The sequence below is a fragment of the Drosophila miranda genome, chromosome 4, assembly GCF_003369915.1.
Source record: "Drosophila miranda strain MSH22 chromosome 4, D.miranda_PacBio2.1, whole genome shotgun sequence".
Classification (NCBI taxonomy): Eukaryota; Metazoa; Arthropoda; class Insecta; order Diptera; family Drosophilidae; genus Drosophila; species Drosophila miranda.
In genome coordinates this window covers 18,390,310-18,412,568 of record NC_046677.1, presented here as the reverse complement: position 1 = coordinate 18,412,568, position 22,259 = coordinate 18,390,310, and the positions used below count along the sequence as shown (strand labels likewise).

The window sequence follows — 22,259 nt, the reverse complement described above, 5'->3', positions numbered from 1 at the left end:
TTTTTACACTTTATACTTAAATCTAAAAACACTTTTTGCTTAAACTTAGTTGAAAACAGAAAATTTAGAATTTTTTGTTTTGCCAGGATGGTGCCTATTTATATACTGATATTTTCCAGTAGTCTACATCGCATCAGAAATTGAGAACTGGGGTTTCATCGGGCATGGACTACTGGGTTTACTTTTTTGTCGAAAATATGTGGCTTTAGTTTTGTGAGAAAAGTATGCCGAGTGCTTCATGCTACATAAGCTCTTCCAGTGTTTTTCGAGGAAGACAATCCGCGGGGTCCTCCAATGGATTGAGAAATACGGATTTTGGTCCTGATATATATATTCGCCTTGCACTGTTAATAAATAGTTCTCTAAGAAAAACTCGCATGTTTTTGGTTCGCTTGGTTTTTCATCTTTTTTTGTTGTAATTTTTTTCACGTTTTATTAATAAAAAAATGTTCAAATGTATGCGGTTGTTTTTATACCCGATACTCAAAATGAGTATTGGGGTATATTAGATTTGTGGTAAAAGTGGATGTGCGTAACGTCCAGAAGGAATCGTTTCCGACCCCATAAAGTATATATATTCTGGATCAGCATCAATAACCGAGTCGATTGAGCCCTGTCTGTCTGTCCGTCCGTCCGTCTGTCCGTCTGTCCGTCCCCTTCAGCGCCTAGTGCTCCAAGACTATAAGAGCTAGAGCAACGTTGTTTTGGATCCAGACTTCTGTGATATGTCACTGCTACAAAAATATTTCAAAACTTCGCCCCGCCCACTTCCGCCCCCACAAAGGACGAAAATCTGTGGCATCCACATTTTTAAAGATACGATAAAACCAAAAACGCAGAATCGTAGAGGATGACTATATGTTCTAGAGTGTAAAATCTCAACCAGATCGTATAATTATTATAGCCAGAATCAAGAAAACAATTTCATTCTTTCTCGCTCTGTCTCTCTCTAACACACAGGTTTCATGGTCGGCTTTGCCAATTGCAAAATATGAGTTCAAGGATCTCAGAACCTATAAGAGCCAGAGCAACCAAATTTGGTATCCACACTCCTGTGATATCGGACCTTGACCGTTTCGTGTCCAAATTTCGCCACACCCCCTTCCGCCCCCGCAAAGGACGAAAATCTGGGGCATCCACAAATCTCAGAGACTATTAAGGCTAGAGTAACCAAATTTGGTATCCGCAATTCTGTTAGATCTCACTATAAAACGTATATCTCAGAATTTCGCCCCACCCCCTTCCGCCCCCACAAAAGACGAAAATCTGTTGCATCCACAATATTGCAGATTCGAGAAAACTAAAAACGCAGAATCATAGATAATGACCATATCTATCAGACTGCTGAATCTGGATCAGATCGGATCATTTTTATACCCAAAAGGAACAAATCAATTTGCAGTGGCTACGCAGCGCCCGACGTCACGCTCAGACTGATTTTCTGTCTCTCTCGCACGCACTCTTTGTCGTGTCGTTCAATATTAGCGGCGTCTGCCGGAGGAGAGCCATACTGACTTAGTATCGGGTATAACTGTAGAGTTGTGGTGTCCGCAGCAACTCACAACGTTCCACCTCGTTAGAGTAAGTATCGGTAGAGGGAGATCCGGCAATGCCATAATTCCACCGCCATATGTACAAACCTCTCGCTGTCGTCTAGGATATTATCCATTTTGTTTATTTTCGTGTTTAATTTTTCATGTTTTTTTCTACTCATTTAAGAAACACTACACCGTGAATAGCTTTATAATAAATGAAAATGAATTTATATTTACATAATATAATTTAATCAAAAAAGACAAAAAGTGTTTCTAAAATGCAAGACTCGACATTATAAACCGATTTGTTTTTAAACCTAACGCGGCTTGGAATGAATCGTTTCGCCACGTAGACATTGACCACTTCTAGCTTAACTAATAGAGAAGACTTTCGCCTGGAATATGCGGCAGTAATCCAGTAACAGTATTCTATATGACTGCCTAGCTTCCGGCGGCACAGAACGTAGGAGCATCGGAAAACAGATGAACTCTTTTCCACACCACCAGCATTTGGTAAAGTTCTAGGCGCGTTTTTTTTTAACGTGGTATCCCCAGTAGGCCTACTCCACAGTTCTACAAAATCTCAATTGTGTCCATATGTGTGAATAGAATGCGGCGGATCTGTCATAAAAATTAAAAACAGATAATTGTGTACATTTCGGGGTTTTCTGAGTTAAGCCGTAAACTGATTAATTACCGTGTCCCTCTATCCCTCAGATGCCTTGTGTCGTATGATTCGTGTATCCTGTGTCATCCATAGCTGAACAACTTTCGTGTTGCTTTTCGGTTAGGTTTTCCATCGATCCATCCCTCGATAAATGTTCTACGTATGTATATGAATTCGCCTTCGTATAATGTGTAAGGATTCTCCGAAGTGTATTGGTGTTGCCTGGGTGATTGAGCGAAAGTCTGAATTGTGTCCTGATGTGCATCGCTTTTATCCTAAAAATGAAGAGCAGAAAATTAGGTGTACATTTCAGAATGAAAATTATTTTTTTTGCGGATTTCTGAGGTAAGACACTGAAACTGAACAATTACCAATCGCTGCCTGCCTTGAGACTCGAGCCGTCCCGCCACAGAAGTACTTCTCCTCTGTGGTACCGTACATATGTACGCGTATATGTGTTCAATACGTATGACCCATCCATTGTCTACTGGAACTGGTCGTTTGCATCGTGCTGTCTAAAAAAAGGTCAATTTATCAAAAAAAAAAAAAATATTTACAACCACAAAAATTAAGCTTACATTTGTATGGGTTTTTTTTTCCTTTTTTTTGTTTTTTTTCATTTTTTTTTTTTTTTTTTTTTTACACTTTATACTTAAATCTAAAAACACTTTTTGCTTAAACTTAGTTGAAAACAGAAAATTTAGAATTTTTTGTTTTGCCAGGATGGTGCCTATTTATATACTGATATTTTCCAGTAGTCTACATCGCATCAGAAATTGAGAACTGGGGTTTCATCGGGCATGGACTACTGGGTTTACTTTTTTGTCGAAAATATGTGGCTTTAGTTTTGTGAGAAAAGTATGCCGAGTGCTTCATGCTACATAAGCTCTTCCAGTGTTTTTCGAGGAAGACAATCCGCGGGGTCCTCCAATGGATTGAGAAATACGGATTTTGGTCCTGATATATATATTCGCCTTGCACTGTTAATAAAAAGTTCTCTAAGAAAAACTCGCATGTTTTTGGTTCGCTTGGTTTTTCATCTTTTTTTGTTGTAATTTTTTTCACGTTTTATTAATAAAAAAATGTTCAAATGTATGCGGTTGTTTTTATACCCGATACTCAAAATGAGTATTGGGGTATATTAGATTTGTGGTAAAAGTGGATGTGCGTAACGTCCAGAAGGAATCGTTTCCGACCCCATAAAGTATATATATTCTGGATCAGCATCAATAACCGAGTCGATTGAGCCCTGTCTGTCTGTCCGTCCGTCCGTCTGTCCGTCTGTCCGTCCCCTTCAGCGCCTAGTGCTCCAAGACTATAAGAGCTAGAGCAACGTTGTTTTGGATCCAGACTTCTGTGATATGTCACTGCTACAAAAATATTTCAAAACTTCGCCCCGCCCACTTCCGCCCCCACAAAGGACGAAAATCTGTGGCATCCACATTTTTAAAGACACGATAAAACCAAAAACGCAGAATCGTAGAGGATGACTATATGTTCTAGAGTGTAAAATCTCAACCAGATCGTATAATTATTATAGCCAGAATCAAGAAAACAATTTCATTCTTTCTCGCTCTGTCTCTCTCTAACACACAGGTTTCATGGTCGGCTTTGCCAATTGCAAAATATGAGTTCAAGGATCTCAGAACCTATAAGAGCCAGAGCAACCAAATTATAGCCAGAATCAAGAAAACAATTTCATTCTTTCTCGCTCTGTCTCTCTCTAACACACAGGTTTCATGGTCGGCTTTGCCAATTGCAAAATATGAGTTCAAGGATCTCAGAACCTATAAGAGCCAGAGCAACCAAATTTGGTATCCACACTCCTGTGATATCGGACCTTGACCGTTTCGTGTCCAAATTTCGCCACACCCCCTTCCGCCCCCGCAAAGGACGAAAATCTGGGGCATCCACAAATCTCAGAGACTATTAAGGCTAGAGTAACCAAATTTGGTATCCGCAATTCTGTTAGATCTCACTATAAAACGTATATCTCAGAATTTCGCCCCACCCCCTTCCGCCCCCACAAAAGACGAAAATCTGTTGCATCCACAATATTGCAGATTCGAGAAAACTAAAAACGCAGAATCATAGATAATGACCATATCTATCAGACTGCTGAATCTGGATCAGATCGGATCATTTTTATACCCAAAAGGAACAAATCAATTTGCAGTGGCTACGCAGCGCCCGACGTCACGCTCAGACTGATTTTCTGTCTCTCTCGCACGCACTCTTTGTCGTGTCGTTCAATATTAGCGGCGTCTGCCGGAGGAGAGCCATACTGAGTTAGTATCGGGTATAACTGTAGAGTTGTGGTGTCCGCAGCAACTCACAACGTTCCACCTCGTTAGAGTAAGTATCGGTAGAGGGAGATCCGGCAATGCCATAATTCCACCGCCATATGTACAAACCTCTCGCTGTCGTCTAGGATATTATCCATTTTGTTTATTTTCGTGTTTAATTTTTCATGTTTTTTTCTACTCATTTAAGAAACACTACACCGTGAATAGCTTTATAATAAATGAAAATGAATTTATATTTACATAATATAATTTAATCAAAAAAGACAAAAAGTGTTTCTAAAATGCAAGACTCGACATTATAAACCGATTTGTTTTTAAACCTAACGCGGCTTGGAATGAATCGTTTCGCCACGTAGACATTGACCACTTCTAGCTTAACTAATAGAGAAGACTTTCGCCTGGAATATGCGGCAGTAATCCAGTAACAGTATTCTATATGACTGCCTAGCTTCCGGCGGCACAGAACGTAGGAGCATCGGAAAACAGATGAACTCTTTTCCACACCACCAGCATTTGGTAAAGTTCTAGGCGCGTTTTTTTTAACGTGGTATCCCCAGTAGGCCTACTCCACAGTTCTACAAAATCTCAATTGTGTCCATATGTGTGAATAGAATGCGGCGGATCTGTCATAAAAATTAAAAACAGATAATTGTGTACATTTCGGGGTTTTCTGAGTTAAGCCGTAAACTGATTAATTACCGTGTCCCTCTATCCCTCAGATGCCTTGTGTCGTATGATTCGTGTATCCTGTGTCATCCATAGCTGAACAACTTTCGTGTTGCTTTTCGGTTAGGTTTTCCATCGATCCATCCCTCGATAAATGTTCTACGTATGTATATGAATTCGCCTTCGTATAATGTGTAAGGATTCTCCGAAGTGTATTGGTGTTGCCTGGGTGATTGAGCGAAAGTCTGAATTGTGTCCTGATGTGCATCGCTTTTATCCTAAAAATGAAGAGCAGAAAATTAGGTGTACATTTCAGAATGAAAATTATTTTTTTTGCGGATTTCTGAGGTAAGACACTGAAACTGAACAATTACCAATCGCTGCCTGCCTTGAGACTCGAGCCGTCCCGCCACAGAAGTACTTCTCCTCTGTGGTACCGTACATATGTACGCGTATATGTGTTCAATACGTATGACCCATCCATTGTCTACTGGAACTGGTCGTTTGCATCGTGCTGTCTAAAAAAAGGTCAATTTATCAAAAAAAAAAAAAATATTTACAACCACAAAAATTAAGCTTACATTTGTATGGGTTTTTTTTTCCTTTTTTTTGTTTTTTTTCATTTTTTTTTTTTTTTTTTTTTACACTTTATACTTAAATCTAAAAACACTTTTTGCTTAAACTTAGTTGAAAACAGAAAATTTAGAATTTTTTGTTTTGCCAGGATGGTGCCTATTTATATACTGATATTTTCCAGTAGTCTACATCGCATCAGAAATTGAGAACTGGGGTTTCATCGGGCATGGACTACTGGGTTTACTTTTTTGTCGAAAATATGTGGCTTTAGTTTTGTGAGAAAAGTATGCCGAGTGCTTCATGCTACATAAGCTCTTCCAGTGTTTTTCGAGGAAGACAATCCGCGGGGTCCTCCAATGGATTGAGAAATACGGATTTTGGTCCTGATATATATATTCGCCTTGCACTGTTAATAAATAGTTCTCTAAGAAAAACTCGCATGTTTTTGGTTCGCTTGGTTTTTCATCTTTTTTTGTTGTAATTTTTTTCACGTTTTATTAATAAAAAAATGTTCAAATGTATGCGGTTGTTTTTATACCCGATACTCAAAATGAGTATTGGGGTATATTAGATTTGTGGTAAAAGTGGATGTGCGTAACGTCCAGAAGGAATCGTTTCCGACCCCATAAAGTATATATATTCTGGATCAGCATCAATAACCGAGTCGATTGAGCCCTGTCTGTCTGTCCGTCCGTCCGTCTGTCCGTCTGTCCGTCCCCTTCAGCGCCTAGTGCTCCAAGACTATAAGAGCTAGAGCAACGTTGTTTTGGATCCAGACTTCTGTGATATGTCACTGCTACAAAAATATTTCAAAACTTCGCCCCGCCCACTTCCGCCCCCACAAAGGACGAAAATCTGTGGCATCCACATTTTTAAAGATACGATAAAACCAAAAACGCAGAATCGTAGAGGATGACTATATGTTCTAGAGTGTAAAATCTCAACCAGATCGTATAATTATTATAGCCAGAATCAAGAAAACAATTTCATTCTTTCTCGCTCTGTCTCTCTCTAACACACAGGTTTCATGGTCGGCTTTGCCAATTGCAAAATATGAGTTCAAGGATCTCAGAACCTATAAGAGCCAGAGAAACCAAATTTGGTATCCACACTCCTGTGATATCGGACCTTGACCGTTTCGTGTCCAAATTTCGCCACACCCCCTTCCGCCCCCGCAAAGGACGAAAATCTGGGGCATCCACAAATCTCAGAGACTATTAAGGCTAGAGTAACCAAATTTGGTATCCGCAATTCTGTTAGATCTCACTATAAAACGTATATCTCAGAATTTCGCCCCACCCCCTTCCGCCCCCACAAAAGACGAAAATCTGTTGCATCCACAATATTGCAGATTCGAGAAAACTAAAAACGCAGAATCATAGATAATGACCATATCTATCAGACTGCTGAATCTGGATCAGATCGGATCATTTTTATACCCAAAAGGAACAAATCAATTTGCAGTGGCTACGCAGCGCCCGACGTCACGCTCAGACTGATTTTCTGTCTCTCTCGCACGCACTCTTTGTCGTGTCGTTTAAAATTAGCTGCGTCTGCCGGAGGAGAGCCATACTGACTAAGTATCGGGTATAACTGTAGAGTTGCGGTGTCCGCAGCAACTCACAACGTTCCCCCTCGTTTCAATTTGGATTAGAGGTATTTTCTACAGTATGAAAATGGTTTGCGCGGAAGCTTGAATAAAACGCTATAATTAACCATAATAACAGTAATTAACAGTACAAATCTGGAAAGAAATACATATATAAATATAGAGTCCAAATTATCATCGAACGCATAGTACAACCACTTGCCATACAGTCTATATATAGTCGCATAAACATAAGTACTATATAGTATGTACTATCTATACACATAAATGTGTATATCGTATTGAATGGTATAATATTATATAATAATATATATGATAACATGTAAAAAAGTAAATTGCGCTGAAAAAGTATATATTATCCCTGATTATGGACATTAATGCCATATAAATATTTATATATATTACTTATGTATATATTATGTTTATTTATTCATCTGAAATTTTTACGACGTGCGACTTACTTGCATCGCAGGTGCATACATTACCGACATCATCTTCGGTCCTGCACCCTGCTTTACCTCATCGGCTTTGACTGGGTAAGGTTTTCTTTTTCTCCCCCTATTCATCTTTTCCATTGAATAATTTTTCTGGGTTCTTCTTCTTTTATTTTTTATTCCCTCCAGCTCTATTGGCCGAGACGCTCTCTGGCGACAAACTACTATGCGGCGATCCCCCCTCGTCCCACCCCAAGTAAAGATATGAAGTTACTATTTATTCATTTATTTTATTTAACCCTTCCTGTCATTTTAGCAGGTCGACACCTCCGGTGGCCAGGAATGCCTCTTGCCCGCGGATACCGATATGCCCATCATCGTTTATCATGGGATCTCCACCCCCATCCTGAAATCAGGATCGTCAGCAACATCCGGTACCTACACCGCCGAATCAAACGTTGGGCTTCGAGACGCGTAAGTGAATCTGTATATAATTGTGGAAATATTTTACAATATATATTCCTTAACAGACCTATGTACCCTACGCTTTGCCACAAACCGAGTCGTATGCGGTTCCTATCAAAGTATCCCAGCCAGAAATACTCGTATCCCAGCAGAACAGAGGCGGAGGGACAGGAGACAGGTGACAGCAGAAAACCCCTTGCAAGCTCCGCACATAACAGGCCATCGTCATCTTTCGACCTGGTCATCGACAACAAGGACTTTCACTATGGTAACCAAGCGAGGGGCTACGCGGTCACAATACTCTAGAATATAGAGTCTAGATAGATCTCGTTGTTGTTAGGTTTAAGGATATATGCATGCACATATTTAGATAGTAGATACAAATGTTTTCCACTTGTTTATTTATTTATACTAAACTAAGTTATAATATATTAAATTATTGAAAAATCATCCGTGCTTTGTCCTTTATCGGGGAAACTATTCAGACTACAAAAAAACGTGGCACGCCCAGATCGGTGACCAAATACCGGAGAAAACTACACATTTTTGATTGGGGAAAATGTCCTTGATCCTTGCTAAGGACTCCATAAAATCAGGGAAATTTTTCTGATCACATGAAGCCGTCGCACGTCCCGATCGGGCCACAAGTAAGGGAGAAAACAAAATATATATATCTGGCGAAAATACCCTTGATCCTTAATAAGAACTCCATAAAATTATGGGCATTTCTCCGATCACATGAAGCCATCTCCCGCCCAGATCAGGCCACAAGTAGTCGAGAAAATTAAATATGTATTTTTGGGGTTGTTGGAGTCCTTACCGAAGGATCAAGGATATTTCTCCGATTACAGGAAGCCATCGCACGCCCAGATAGGTAAAAAAATAAGGAGGAAACCAAGATATATACATATATCTGGAGTAAATATCCTTGATCCTTGATAAGGACTCCATAAAATCAGGAACATTTTTCTAAACACAGGAAACCATCGCACGTCTCGATCAGGCCACAAATAAGGGGAAAAATCAGATATATATGTCTGGCAAAATAATCCTTGATCAGGACTCCATAAAATGAGGGACATTTCTCCGATCACATGAAGCCGTCGCAAGCTCAGATCGGCCCTTAAAAAGTGTAGAAAATAAATATTTTTAATCCTTGGTATCCTTTGTCCTTGAAAATGACTTCATATAATCAGGGACATTTTTCCGATCACAGGAAGCCGTCGCACGTCCAAATCGGCCCACAAATAACGGAGATAACAAAACTGGCTTGTAACTGGCTTTGAAAATGAAGTTCAAGAATTCACCGATAGGGGCGCCACCGTACAAAAAGAAAAACCTCGCGTCAAATGGCCAAAATCGGGATGGGATACCAGGCAAACAGAATCAGCAGCAAGCAGCTGTAGCAATTGCAAAAAAAATTCGCAGCATACTTTAGGGGGCTCGCAATTTTTTTTTTTAAATCGTCGACCTTCTGCTGATTTCTGTTCGCCTGGTATTTCAGCCATTTGACGCGAGTTTTTTTTTCTTGTACGGTGCCGCCCCTTTCGGAGATTTCTTGAACTACATTTTCAAAGCCAATTTTGTTATCTCCCTTATTTGTGGGCCGATTTGGGCGTGCGACGACTTCCTGTGATCGGAAAAATGTCCCTGATTTTATGAAGTCCTTTTCAAGGATGAAGGATATTAAGGATCAAAAATATTAATTTTCTCCGCTTTTTAAGGGCCGATCTGAGCTTGCGACGGCTTCCTGTGATCGGAAAAAAGTCCCTGATTCAATGGAGTTCTTATCAAGGACCAAAGATCAAGGATATTTACTCCAGATATATATATCTGGATTTCTCCCTCATTTGTGGCCCGATCGGGGCGTGTCATGGCCCCCGTGATCAGAAAAATGTCCTTGATCCTTTAAAAGGGACTCAAACCACCCCAACCATACATACTTAGTTTTCTCGACTACTTGTGGCCCGATCTGGGCATGAGATGCCTTCCTGTGATCGGAAAAATGCCCCTGATTTTATGGAGTCCTTAGAAAGGATCAAGGACATTTTCATAAATCAAAATTTTTTTGTTATGTTCCGGTATTTGGTCATCGATCTGGGCTTGCAACACCCTTTTGTAGTCGGGATAGTTTCCCCGATACAGTATACAGCAAGGATGATTATTCAATAGTTTTATTCATCATAACTTAACTTAGTATAAATAAATAAACAAGTTGATTACATTTACTATTTAAATTTATAGAGTTATGTATCCTTAAGCCTAACAACAAAAGATCTATCTAGAGTCGAGTAGACAGCACAGCTGCTCCTTGGTTGCCATGGCCAAGGTCCTTGAGATAGTTGCCGATGGCCAGGTCAAAAGATGCGGCGGCTTGTTAGGTTCGGGCTCTTGAAAAGGAGCGCTTCTGTCCTGTTGGAATACGATTCTGTCTGACTTGGATTCCGTCTTGCGTGGGGAAATCAGTTCTCTGTGAAGGAAGATATATTTTTAAATATACGAGTATATTCAATTATATACTGGTTAACTTACGCGTCTCGAAGCTGAAGCCCAGCGTTTGATTTGGCGGTGTATGGATAGGGGGCATGCTGAAATGATTTCCCGTGGGCGTGAACCAACAAGCCACCGATCACTAGTCCCTGCTGCAGGGGATAGGATGCCAAAGCCAGTGGTTGCCGCAGTCCAGCCAGGAGCACATCCCGTGAAACTCTCGAGAGGACGAGGAGCTACGACGGAATCACCCGCGGAGGAGGTAGCAACGACGAGCGGACTGGAAAGGCGGAGAAGAGGGCCATGGCAGTGACCGGAGACAAAGGTCGAACATACCAAAGGCCACAGCTCGCGCGACAGGAGTCATGTCCCGAAGGGCTCACGGCGTCGTGGCCCCGTGCACAGGAGCTGGCGGGAAGTTCGTGATGTCCGCCGGTCAGGCGCCTAGATATAAGGCAACCACTCGCTGATAAGAACCGGAAGACCAGAAGGGTGAAGGCCTTGTAGACGATGGTGGGCCTATCGGTGTCCGCAGGCACGCAAGAGGTATTCCTGGGTGCCAGAGGGGAGGACGTGCTAAAATGAAAGGAAGAATTAAGTAATGTAAATGACCTGGTGGCGTTGGAGGAGGCGATCGTGTCAGCAGTTTTTGGCCAGAGGGAGGTCTCGGCCAAAAGATCAGGAGGGAATACAAAAATAAAAGAAGACGAACCAAGAACAAATAGTCAATAAAAAAGATGAAACAAGGAAAACTTACCCGGTCAAAGCCGAAGAGGTAAAGCATGGTGCAGTAGGAAAGACGATGTCGATAATGTATGCACCTGCGAGGCAGGTAAAAAGTAAAAGACCAGATAAATAAATAATAATAATAAATAATATAATAATTTACCAGCTGCTGGCGAGATGCAAGCGATCGTGGTTTCAGTATCGAGTATATTGCGAAAGCTTCCTTATGCTATATCGATAGGAGTTGAGCAGCGCTGCGACCTCACCAACGCTCATTGGACCGATCCTGCGCCTGAGGGTGCCTGGTTTAAAAAGAGGGCGTGCTAGCAAACTGATTGGGAAAATAATCATAGCGTCGCAGAAGGAATAAACAATTCTTAATCTCTATTGGGAGCTGGGATCATCGGTTTTCAATTAACGTTCAACAGGGCTCCCAGGGTCTTCGGCTGTGGCGTTCAGCCACCGCCGCGTCATCATGAGCCAGCCAGCCCAGCTTTTTCAAACTTGTGCATCAAATTTGAAATCGGTGTGTTAAAATTTGCAGCTGCCCAAGTTTAGCGAAGCCTATACAGAGTGGACCAGCTTCTATACCATGTTCAGTGAGCTGAGCATACTTCTACCGAGCGGAGCGGCGTTGGACCCACACGCCGGCTTTGGAGATGAGCGAGGCTAACTACAATATACCATAAGATATTCTCAAAAAACGACATGCTAATAGCTTTCTCAATCTACAGGTACACATTAAAGAAACTTTTGGGCTGGCGCGTGGGGATTCATCGGTTGGAAAGCTGTGGGCGTTGGAAGCGCTGACAACCACAGAGGAAATGGGGGATTGCACCATATTCCATGCAATCTGACAGAATTTGGACAGTGCGGCTCAATCTAAATCGGAAGTAGCTTCGAATCTTCCATCTGGGAAGAAATTTTCTTCCTTTCTAGAATAAAGACGTCGTACCCTTGAAGGCATTCATGCAAGGGCAAAATGGTCAGGTTGGCATGTCTGGAAAAACCGTGAGTACGCATCAAAGAATATCGTTCCTGTGTGCCATGTCGTGCACTTTTGAACTCGGGATCGCAATTGCATTTTGTAACTAGTCTAATCATCCTCAACTTCAAAAATGCTAGCTTCTGAACTGAAGGTTCGAGATAATCTCCATCGATGAAACAATCAATTGAGTTATCTTCATTTCTCATCAGTGAGATTGTCATCTGATCGCTAATTACTTTTAAAATATATTGCATAAAATATATAAATCAAAAGCTCACATATAAATACACTGACTGAGTACCAGGTATAAAAGTAGAGCCGCAGCCCTTTCCGCTTTTCTTGATAGCTTGATAAAAACTCCTGCTAGAGACGAGGGCGCTCTGGCGTTCCCATCATTTGTATTTTTTCTATCTGAGCGCTGGAAATATTTTTTAAAAGCGTTACAAATGTAAAATGAATAGTTAAAGTGAATCAAGACATCAAAAAATTGGCGTTATCTCTCGTTTTTGCTGTTGTCTAGAGATCGCAATTGGAAATGGCCAGCATACATACATACATGAAAACAGAATCTATGTACAGGATAAAATAACACGTGTCGTGACCCATATCGTCACGACTCATTTATTAACTTTCCTGCTAAAATAATCCGTTAAGTATTGTATCCAATCAAAATCATGTGTATCTCTGACCAAATCTTTCTAAGTTTTGACAACCAGATCCACAACGCGATTGTAGACCAAAGACCGCACATCCTTTGATATGACGAAGTCGAAGTGCGTGAAGCTCTCGAATTCCACTTTCCGGCTCTCAATGCAGTTAGGCAGACGATCCTGCAGATTGGTGACGTCCGAGCCAGAGGCTAGCCAATCTTTGGCCCCATGGTGCAGGACCACCCTGCACTGCGTCTGCGACAGATTGTAGGATGGTGGGGTCAAGGATTGGTAGCGAATGCGGTTTTTAATCGGACCGTGGTCGAAGCGCCGGAAATATAGATTTCTGTGCAGTTGAGCGTAGTGGTGGATCTGCTTGGTGGAGGCACCCTGGGAAGCGTGACCGACGATGATGGGAGTCAGAGTCTTAGAAGAGACAGGCAGTTTGAATGGTTAGATTCGAGTTTGTTCTTGGACCAGCTAAGGCACGATTCATACCCGATTTAAGCTGTCCCAATTGATGCCACATAGGACAAAGTCAAAAATTCCGCAAATTCGACTCGTGATCTCGTTGGCTGAGCAGATGTGGTTCCTGAACTGCTGGATGAGCTGTGTGTTCAAGGATATCTCGTGGCCTCCCAGTATGTCGAGTAGTACCTATAAGTATGCCCCGGAAGTCATGGCAAGTGTCAACAAATGCAGATGAGACTCACCCTCAGAGACCCCCTAAAAAAGCTTATGAACTTGAGCACCGGACTGCGAGTCTGCTTCATGTACACCGTCGGGGAGAGAGCCTGCATTAGCTTCACTTTGCCTGAGTACTCGGGGAGTTCGCTGCACATAACAAAGAATACGGTTGAGCCCTGGGAGTGCCCAATGTACTGAATCTGATGGAAATGCGTGCGCTCCAGGATCAAGTCGATGGACGATGGAACATCTATGGTACCGATGTCGTGGAAGGAGAAGTCCCAATATTCTTTCATAGTGATCCCCTTTTTCGTGTGCTCCTTGGAGTAAATATTGCCGCGCGTGTTCAACATCCAGACATCGTAGCCCTGCTGGAACAGTATGTAGGCTAGTCCGTTTGACGGGCCCAACATCACCCAGGCAGCTGAGCTGGACATGAGGCCATGGACTAGTAAAATGGGCTGAGCACCCGGTCGCGGCATGCGGTGCATGCAGAGCTTGTAGCCATCTCTGGTGGTCACGAAATGGGTCTCTACTGGATATCCATACTTCTTGATAAGCTCAACCTGTTAGAAGTAGTCCATGTTTCAGGATATCATATCAGTATATTAGGATGTCCTTGAATACGACTCACCGTCTTCAGTTTCCCGTCGGTTTCAATGTCGGCCTGCGTGAGGTAGTGTACAGGTGGTATGATGAACGTTCCCTGTTGTACATCTTGCTGCCCACCTATCTGAATTGGGTGCTGTAGCGACCAGTTTAAATTGGGATTTTGCAGAATGCCTTGCACCCTATCACCATGTACATTGATCTCTGCCTCTGATTGACCTTGATTCCACTGCGGTCTTAGTTGGATTGGAGTGGATGGATCGAATGAGTTTCCTGTAAATCCGTTTTCGTCTGGCCTCTGAAGTTTAATCTCTACCTGCACAGGGCGTGGTTCGAAGAGCGGTTCCTGTTTTACATGTTGCTGCCCACCTATCTGAATTGGGTGCTGTAGCGACCAGTTTAAATTGGGATTTTGCAGAATGCCTTGCACCCTATCACCATGTACATTGATCTCTGCCTCTGATTGACCTTGATTCCACTGCGGTCTTAGTTGGATTGGAGTGGATGGTTCGTATGAGCTTCCTGTAAATCTATTTTCGTCTGGCCTCTGTGGTTGAATCTGGTTCGTGACAACCAGATCTACAACGCGATTGTAGACCAAAGACCGCACATCCTTTGATATGACGAAGTCGAAGTGCGTGAAGCTCTCGAATTCCACTTTCCGGCTCTCAATGCAGTTAGGCAGACGATCCTGCAGATTGGTGACGTCCGAGCCAGAGGCTAGCCAATCTTTGGCCCCATGGTGCAGGACCACCCTGCACTGCGTCTGCGACAGATTGTAGGATGGTGGGGTCAAGGATTGGTAGCGAATGCGGTTTTTAATCGGACCGTGGTCGAAGCGCCGGAAATATAGATTTCTGTGCAGTTGAGCGTAGTGGTGGATCTGCTTGGTGGAGGCACCCTGGGAAGCGTGACCGACGATGATGGGAGTCAGAGTCTTAGAAGAGACAGGCAGTTTGAATGGTTAGATTCGAGTTTGTTCTTGGACCAGCTAAGGCACGATTCATACCCGATTTAAGCTATCCCAATTGAAGCCACATAGGACAAAGTCAAAAATTCCGCAAATTCGACTCGTGATCTCGTTGGCTGAGCAGATGTGGTTCCTGAACTGCTGGATGAGCTGTGTGTTCAAGGATATCTCGTGGCCTCCCAGTATGTCGAGTAGTACCTATAAGTATGCCCCGGAAGTCATGGCAAGTGCCAACAAATGCAGACAAGACTCACCAACAGAGGCCCCTTGAAAAAGCTTATGAACTTGAGCACCGGACTGCGAGTCTGCTTCATGTACACCGTCGGGGAGAGAGCCTGCATTAGCTTCACTTTGCCTGAGTACTCGGGGAGTTCGCTGCACATAACAAAGAATACGGTTGAGCCCTGGGAGTGCCCAATGTACTGAATCTGATGGAAATTCGTGCGCTCCAGGATCAAGTCGATGGACGATGGAACATCTATGGTACCGATGTCGTGGAAGGAGAAGTCCCAATATTCTTTCATAGTGATCCACTTTTTCGTGTGCTCCTTGGAGTAAATATTGCCGCGCGTGTTCAACATCCAGACATCGTAGCCCTGCTGGAACAGTATGTAGGCTAGTCCGTTTGACGGGCCCAACATCACCCAGGCAGCTGAGCTGGACATGAGGCCATGGACTAGTAAAATGGGCTGAGCACCCGGTCGCGGCATGCGGTGCATGCAGAGCTTGTAGCCATCTCTGGTGGTCACGAAATGGGTCTCTACTGGATATCCATACTTCTTGATAAGCTCAACCTGTTAGAATATCAGGTTGTTTCAGGGTATCATATCATTCAATGAGGATGTCCTTGAATACGACTCACCGTCTTCAGTTTCCCGTCGGTTTCAATGTCGGCCTGCGTGAGGTAGTGTACAGGTGGTATGATGAACGTTCCCTGTTGTACATCTTGCTGCCCACCTATCTGAATTGGGTGCTGTAGCGACCACTTTAAATTGGGATTTTGCAGAATGCCTTGCACCCTATCACCATGTACATTGATCTCTGCCTCTGATTGACCTTGATTCCACTGCGGTCTTAGTTGGATTGGAGTGGATGGATCGAATGAGTTTCCTGTAAATCCGTTTTCGTCTGGCCTCTGAAGTTTAATCTCTACCTGCACAGGGCGTGGTTCGAAGAGCGGTTCCTGTTTTACATGTTGCTGCCCACCTATCTGAATTGGGTGCTGTAGCGACCAGTTTAAATTGGGATTTTGCAGAATGCCTTGCACCCTATCACCATGTACGTTGATCTCTGCCTCTGATTGACCTTGATTCCACTGCGGTCTTAGTTGGCTTGGAGTGGATGGATCGTATGAGCTTCCTGTAAATCTATTTTCGTCTGGCCTCTGTGGTTGAATCTGGTTCGTGACAACCAGATCTACAACGCGATTGTAGACCAAAGACCGCACATCCTTTGATATGACGAAGTCGAAGTGCGTGAAGCTCTCGAATTCCACTTTCCGGCTCTCAATGCAGTTAGGCAGACGATCCTGCAGATTGGTGACGTCCGAGCCAGAGGCTAGCCAATCTTTGGCCCCATGGTGCAGGACCACCCTGCACTGCGTCTGCGACAGATTGTAGGATGGTGGGGTCAAGGATTGGTAGCGAATGCGGTTTTTAATCGGACCGTGGTCGAAGCGCCGGAAATATAGATTTCTGTGCAGTTGAGCGTAGTGGTGGATCTGCTTGGTGGAGGCACCCTGGGAAGCGTGACCGACGATGATGGGAGTCAGAGTCTTAGAAGAGACAGGCAGTTTGAATGGTTAGATTCGAGTTTGTTCTTGGACCAGCTAAGGCACGATTCATACCCGATTTAAGCTATCCCAATTGAAGCCACATAGGACAAAGTCAAAAATTCCGCAAATTCGACTCGTGATCTCGTTGGCTGAGCAGATGTGGTTCCTGAACTGCTGGATGAGCTGTGTGTTCAAGGATATCTCGTGGTCTCCCAGTATGTCGAGGAGTACCTATAAGTATGCCCTGGAAGTCATGGCAAGTGTCAACAAATGCAGATGAGACTCACCCTCAGAGACCCCCTAAAAGAGCTTATGAACTTGAGCACCGGACTGCGAGTCTGCTTCATGTACACCGTCGGGGAGAGAGCCTGCATTAGCTTCACTTTGCCTGAGTACTCGGGGAGTTCGCTGCACATAACAAAGAATACGGTTGAGCCCTGGGAGTGCCCAATGTACTGAATCTGATGGAAATTCGTGCGCTCCAGGATCAAGTCGATGGACGATGGAACATCTATGGTACCGATGTCGTGGAAGGAGAAGTCCCAATATTCTTTCATAGTGATCCCCTTTTTCGTGTGCTCCTTGGAGTAAATATTGCCGCGCGTGTTCAACATCCAGACATCGTAGCCCTGCTGGAACAGTATGTAGGCTAGTCCGTTTGACGGGCCCAACATCACCCAGGCAGCTGAGCTGGACATGAGGCCATGGACTAGTAAAATGGGCTGAGCACCCGGTCGCGGCATGCGGTGCATGCAGAGCTTGTAGCCATCTCTGGTGGTCACGAAATGGGTCTCTACTGGATATCCATACTTCTTGATAAGCTCAACCTGTTAGAATATCAGGTTGTTTCAGGGTATCATATCATTCAATGAGGATGTCCTTGAATACGACTCACCGTCTTCAGTTTCCCGTCGCTTTCAATGTCGGCCTGCGTGAGGTAGTGTACAGGTGGTATGAGGAATGTTCCACCTTGGGCATCTTGCTGCCCGCCTATATGAATTGAGTGCGAAAGCGACCCGCCTGGATGTTGCAGAATTCCGTGCGCGGCACCATGTATATTGGTCTGTTCCTTTAATTGACTTTGACTCCACTGAAGTCTTGGTTGGATCGAAATGGATGGATCGTATGAGTTTCCTGCAAATCCATTTTCGTCTGGTCGTTGGTTTTGTATCTGTACCTTTACCTTTACTTGGCCCTGTTCTTGGCGTTGGTCCAGATTCTGTTCTTCGATTTTAAACTGTATTTGACCAGCTTGATGCTGGTCTTGGGCAAGTATGATGGTGACGTGGAGGATTAAAAGCGCGAACAGCACATCGGGGCTAACGATCCGCATCCTGGTACGGGGATGGCCTGCGTATGTGGCTAAGTGGTTGATCCGCCTTATATAGGACCCCTTTAGAATGTAGCGTGTCGCTACGGATTAATAGTGTTAAATGGACTAAGCCGCGAAAAATGGCGGTACGAATGGCACTGTTACGTCATTAACGTCATTATCAATGGTTACGGCAGGTTTTGTATTTTTTTGTACATAGATTCCGTTGCTCCTGTTTTCAATAGTTTTCCCAATACTAGATTTCTTTTTTGTTGTTGACTTCCTTTACACATTGTTAGATTCTTTTTTTCTTCGTTACTTAACTTTACACGCACCAAGGCGACCCCCATCATGTCTATCCTCAACATTATTTCGGACGGATCGATAGATTCCAGTGGCAGTGTGCAATACGGCGGGGTGCAGAGGTCCGGTGTAGCCCAGCAGGACGACGAGGACTTGGAGGAGTTATACAAGAGAATAATGCCTATAGATCCCGACTACGATCCGGCGCAATGTCGGGACCAGTTCTTGAAGAACTTGTTTGAGGATCTGGGTATCTTCGATCCCAACGAAGCAGATAATGACCCTCTGCTGGAGGTTGGCTCTGGCTCCAGTGCATATATGTTGGGAGGCAAACGGGGGCTCTCACAACCCGCGAATTGGACCCTAGACAGCTTCGTCCGCAAGCTGAAGCGTAAGGAGACGCTCAAAGCCCTCATACCCCAGACCATCCCGATCCAGATAGGGGACAAGGTCTTACAGCTGGCCTCGAAAACAGATCAATATGATGCACTTCTGGAGTCCATGCAGCACTCGTCGTTGTTCTTTATGTTCAGGCGCACATGCTACGAGCTGCATATAATGGAGAATGCTTGTCCTGAGACAGGGGAGCTGCATGTGCAGGACCTACCCCACAACCTGTTCTCCTGGTCGTTGGAGGATTTCTTTCGACGACGCGAGCTTAAAGACTTTGTCTACTTGGACGTTCTGGTGCGGGACCACACCGCCAACACTTTGGACTGGGCCAAGTACCGGGTGGATCTTCAGGAGACCGAACGGTTTTATGGGTATTTCTACTCTGAGATCTTTAAGGGCGCCGGCTACCGCAAACTGCTGGACCTGATCTGGGAGCAGAAGCAGATGCTTATCATCGACAAGGCTTTGCTGCAGGAGCTCGAAAAGTCAAAAGCCTCCCTGGACACCACTAACTTCAAGGCCCGTCGCTATTCGCATGCCTGGTGGCAGGGCTACAAGAGCAACATGGTCGAGGAGCTCCAGCAAAGCTGCATGGAGGCTACTGTGACGATTCCCATCGAGTGCCGCTACCTCTGTGCCTACTACGAAACCCAGGTGGAGATGCAGCTGATGAAGGACAACGTGCGCACCCGCCAGCTACAGAAAGAGCTCGAGGACGTCAGGAGGTCCATCCAGCAGGGAGACGACACTTCGCAAGCCTCCCTCAACACCTACTACGCGATCATAGAGGTAACCGAATTGGGTCCCCGTCGTCTCCACTCTCTCAAAAACTAAAAAAACTTTTCTACCAGAATTACCGTAATCGATATAGCGAGCTCAGCGATAAGTACGATCGGGACATGGAGCACTGGGAAGACGAAATACTGCAAACAAACTTTCGCCTTAGCAAAGCTCGCGATGACATGAAAGAAGCCATTGATCATGTGATCTTTATGCGTCGCCGTATTGCCGAAGTTCAAGCCTTGATCGAGGCAGAGCGCCAGGAGGAGATCGACCGCGTGGTATGACCCACTCTTACACATAATCGTACATATTCACATACCTAATTACTTATAACCAAACATGGCCGCTTTTCCACAGGCCAACGAGCAAGTAGAGCGCCAGAAGGCTGCTGCCAAAAAGGCAAATGCCAAGCAGCAGAAGAAGAAAGAACAGGCCAAGGCCCGGAAAGTCCGTGCCCAGAAGCGACAGTCACAACTAAGCCAGTCCGGCAAAGGCACTTGAACACAGCCATTCCACCGTATGCATCCCTCACCTCCGGACTGGAATAACCTCACACTGCACTGATCAAAAATTGTAGTGAAATTACACACATTCATTCCCTAAAAATAGATAAAAGCCTAATACTTTAAGTTTATATACGACAAGTCGTCGTATTGTACAAGTGCTAGAAGCGCAACCGCTGTTGTCCTTTAGCCTTGTAGGCATCTTCGTGGCACACGCCTGTTTGCACAAATCTGATTACCAAAATGCGAGGAAAGAGTTGGTCGAGAAAGGATAATGCCATGTCGCCGCATTAGCGCCTCGGCTAGAAGCAGGGTGGAGCAGCCATCTCCGACGTCGCGTGAAACAAGCTGGAAATTGAGTTTGACTGCCAGAGTTGGCTACTCTCCTTCCACTTACCCTCCCACGTCGACCCATTCTCCGAGCTGGCTGCTTGGCATATCCTTGGATGATTAAAGCCATGCCATCCTCTGCTTCCTCTGCCAACTTTTGCGGTGATTTGTAATTTTTTCAAGCATATCATTGAGATGCAGTACAGCCCTGCACAAATGGGATATTAAGCTCCTACGACGGGACGGAGAAAACCTGATTATCCTGGCCCTTCTTTGGTCCAACTCTGTCCTGAAGAGCTCGACACATATTAAATTTCATTTCGCTGACAGTTGGAATAAGAATCGGGCGCCTAATGAAGGTTAAGCAACTTTTAATGTCCTGGTCCCGGCCATTTTGCAGACCATTAAATGTTCTGCCTGGCAACATGCCATATGTTTCCACAAGGACATAAGCCTTCGGTCTGGGATCATGTCCGGGAAATGATTCAGAAAAACTTTTCTTATCATTTCTGCGCAAAAAGTCATAAAGACGTTGGCTAAGTATGCCTGTGTGTGCCTCAGTGTACGGGATGACATGACGATGACAGTAATCGTAATCCTAGTCATGGTAATGATGACACTGGAGCCGACACCCATATAAACATATGTTGGGCTGGGCATTACGGCACATGGAGTCAGGTCGTGTAAACGGCTTAACGGTTAGCCACGGATGGTTAACGATTTTCACCCCTTAAATGCTTGCATTGCAGTGTTTTATCCAACCATGAATGCTTACTTTAATGGAATCCATTCTACTTGGGATCCAACTCAATCGAAAACTTCTTTCGAGAGGTTTTATCAAGCGTAGATGTACGAAAATACGTAAGCATTCGAGTACATCTGCTGCCTTCTCACTTCCTTTCAATTTATAGACGAAAACTTGCATGTCTCCATAAACCCAACTAAATCTGACCCATTTTCTATCCCGTTATTCTATCTTGAAGCCAGTTTCTTGTTATTTCAATTTTGAACCGTAGAAATCGGTGCTAGACGCTTAAATGAGGTAATGGCATAATGAGGCGACTATTCTTGATTTGACCATCCATTAAGCTCCAAATTATATTCGGCTTGATTGTTTTCCGCGTCTTTATTCACGCTCCGCAGACTGATAACCACTGCAGTCACATACATACATGTACACATGTATTACTAGTATGGGAACCGAAGACACCTACTACTCCCATGTCCCATGTCCACACCATCGTTGAAGTACCGGCCTCGGACCCCTTCCTAGTCAAGCAGAACTGTGACGCGACTGTCCAGTGGAGTGGGGACTTTAACTTTTGAACTTTTCCTGTCCTGAATTGTTTCTTGAGAATTTACATGTCCACACGCTACATGCTCTCGGCACCTCAGACCACTCCCCTCTGTAATTTCATGCTCCATTGGCCAGTGAAATCGGCCCGCAGTCAAAGCAAAGCCTTTCCCCCCTCTATTCACCCTC

The 22,259-nt window shown here is 44.1% G+C and overlaps 3 protein-coding genes and 3 long non-coding RNA genes across 10 annotated transcripts in view; 2 read left to right on the top strand and 4 right to left on the bottom strand.

Annotated features, from left to right (window-relative positions):
• LOC108163278 overlaps positions 1-8,663 on the top strand; it is a 52,204-nt gene extending 43,541 nt beyond the window's left edge. For 2 of the 4 annotated variants that reach the window (XM_033393496.1, XM_033393498.1), the window contains 4 exons: positions 7,832-7,895; positions 7,983-8,049; positions 8,113-8,267; positions 8,324-8,663. In XM_033393496.1, the coding sequence (XP_033249387.1) occupies positions 7,832-7,895; positions 7,983-8,049; positions 8,113-8,267; positions 8,324-8,440 (403 nt within the window). In that variant the 3' untranslated portion in view covers positions 8,441-8,663. Of the gene's footprint in view, positions 1-7,831; positions 7,896-7,982; positions 8,050-8,109; positions 8,268-8,323 lie in introns of all 4 variants that reach the window. The other 2 variants (XM_033393497.1, XM_033393495.1) reach the window with 1 other exon arrangement.
• On the bottom strand, positions 2,064-2,812 carry LOC117188915. The gene is made up of 4 exons (XR_004472958.1): positions 2,781-2,812; positions 2,574-2,717; positions 2,233-2,477; positions 2,064-2,156 (listed from the first exon to the last, which is right to left on the bottom strand). It is a non-coding gene; the product is annotated as an uncharacterized LOC117188915 (long non-coding RNA).
• LOC117188916 lies at positions 5,041-5,777 on the bottom strand. Its single transcript, XR_004472959.1, has 4 exons — positions 5,756-5,777; positions 5,549-5,692; positions 5,208-5,452; positions 5,041-5,131 (listed from the first exon to the last, which is right to left on the bottom strand). It is a non-coding gene; the product is annotated as an uncharacterized LOC117188916 (long non-coding RNA).
• Positions 8,664-10,416: 1,753 nt separating the features above from the next.
• Positions 10,417-11,616, bottom strand: LOC108162640. Its single transcript, XR_004472961.1, has 3 exons — positions 11,506-11,616; positions 10,791-11,324; positions 10,417-10,728 (listed from the first exon to the last, which is right to left on the bottom strand). It is a non-coding gene; the product is annotated as an uncharacterized LOC108162640 (long non-coding RNA).
• A 1,420-nt stretch (positions 11,617-13,036) lies between these two features.
• Positions 13,037-18,507, bottom strand: LOC108161153. 2 transcript variants are annotated; one of them, XM_033393489.1, is made up of 10 exons: positions 18,048-18,507; positions 17,440-17,979; positions 17,225-17,383; positions 16,241-17,152; positions 15,633-16,172; positions 15,418-15,576; positions 14,434-15,345; positions 13,826-14,365; positions 13,611-13,769; positions 13,037-13,538 (listed from the first exon to the last, which is right to left on the bottom strand). In XM_033393489.1, exons 1-10 carry the CDS (start codon positions 18,483-18,485, stop codon positions 13,161-13,163), a joined length of 4,737 nt encoding a protein of 1,578 aa, XP_033249380.1. In that variant the 5' UTR covers positions 18,486-18,507; the 3' UTR covers positions 13,037-13,160. The 2 variants fall into 2 exon arrangements, with proteins under 2 accessions (XP_033249380.1, XP_033249381.1); XM_033393490.1 differs by lacking the exons at positions 15,633-16,172; positions 16,241-17,152; positions 17,225-17,383.
• Positions 18,508-18,692: 185 nt separating this feature from the next.
• LOC108162634 lies at positions 18,693-20,572 on the top strand. Its single transcript, XM_017297458.2, has 3 exons — positions 18,693-19,949; positions 20,012-20,221; positions 20,301-20,572. Exons 1-3 carry the CDS (start codon positions 18,816-18,818, stop codon positions 20,442-20,444), a joined length of 1,488 nt encoding a protein of 495 aa, XP_017152947.1. The 5' UTR covers positions 18,693-18,815; the 3' UTR covers positions 20,445-20,572.
• The last annotated feature ends 1,687 nt before the right edge of the window (positions 20,573-22,259 follow it).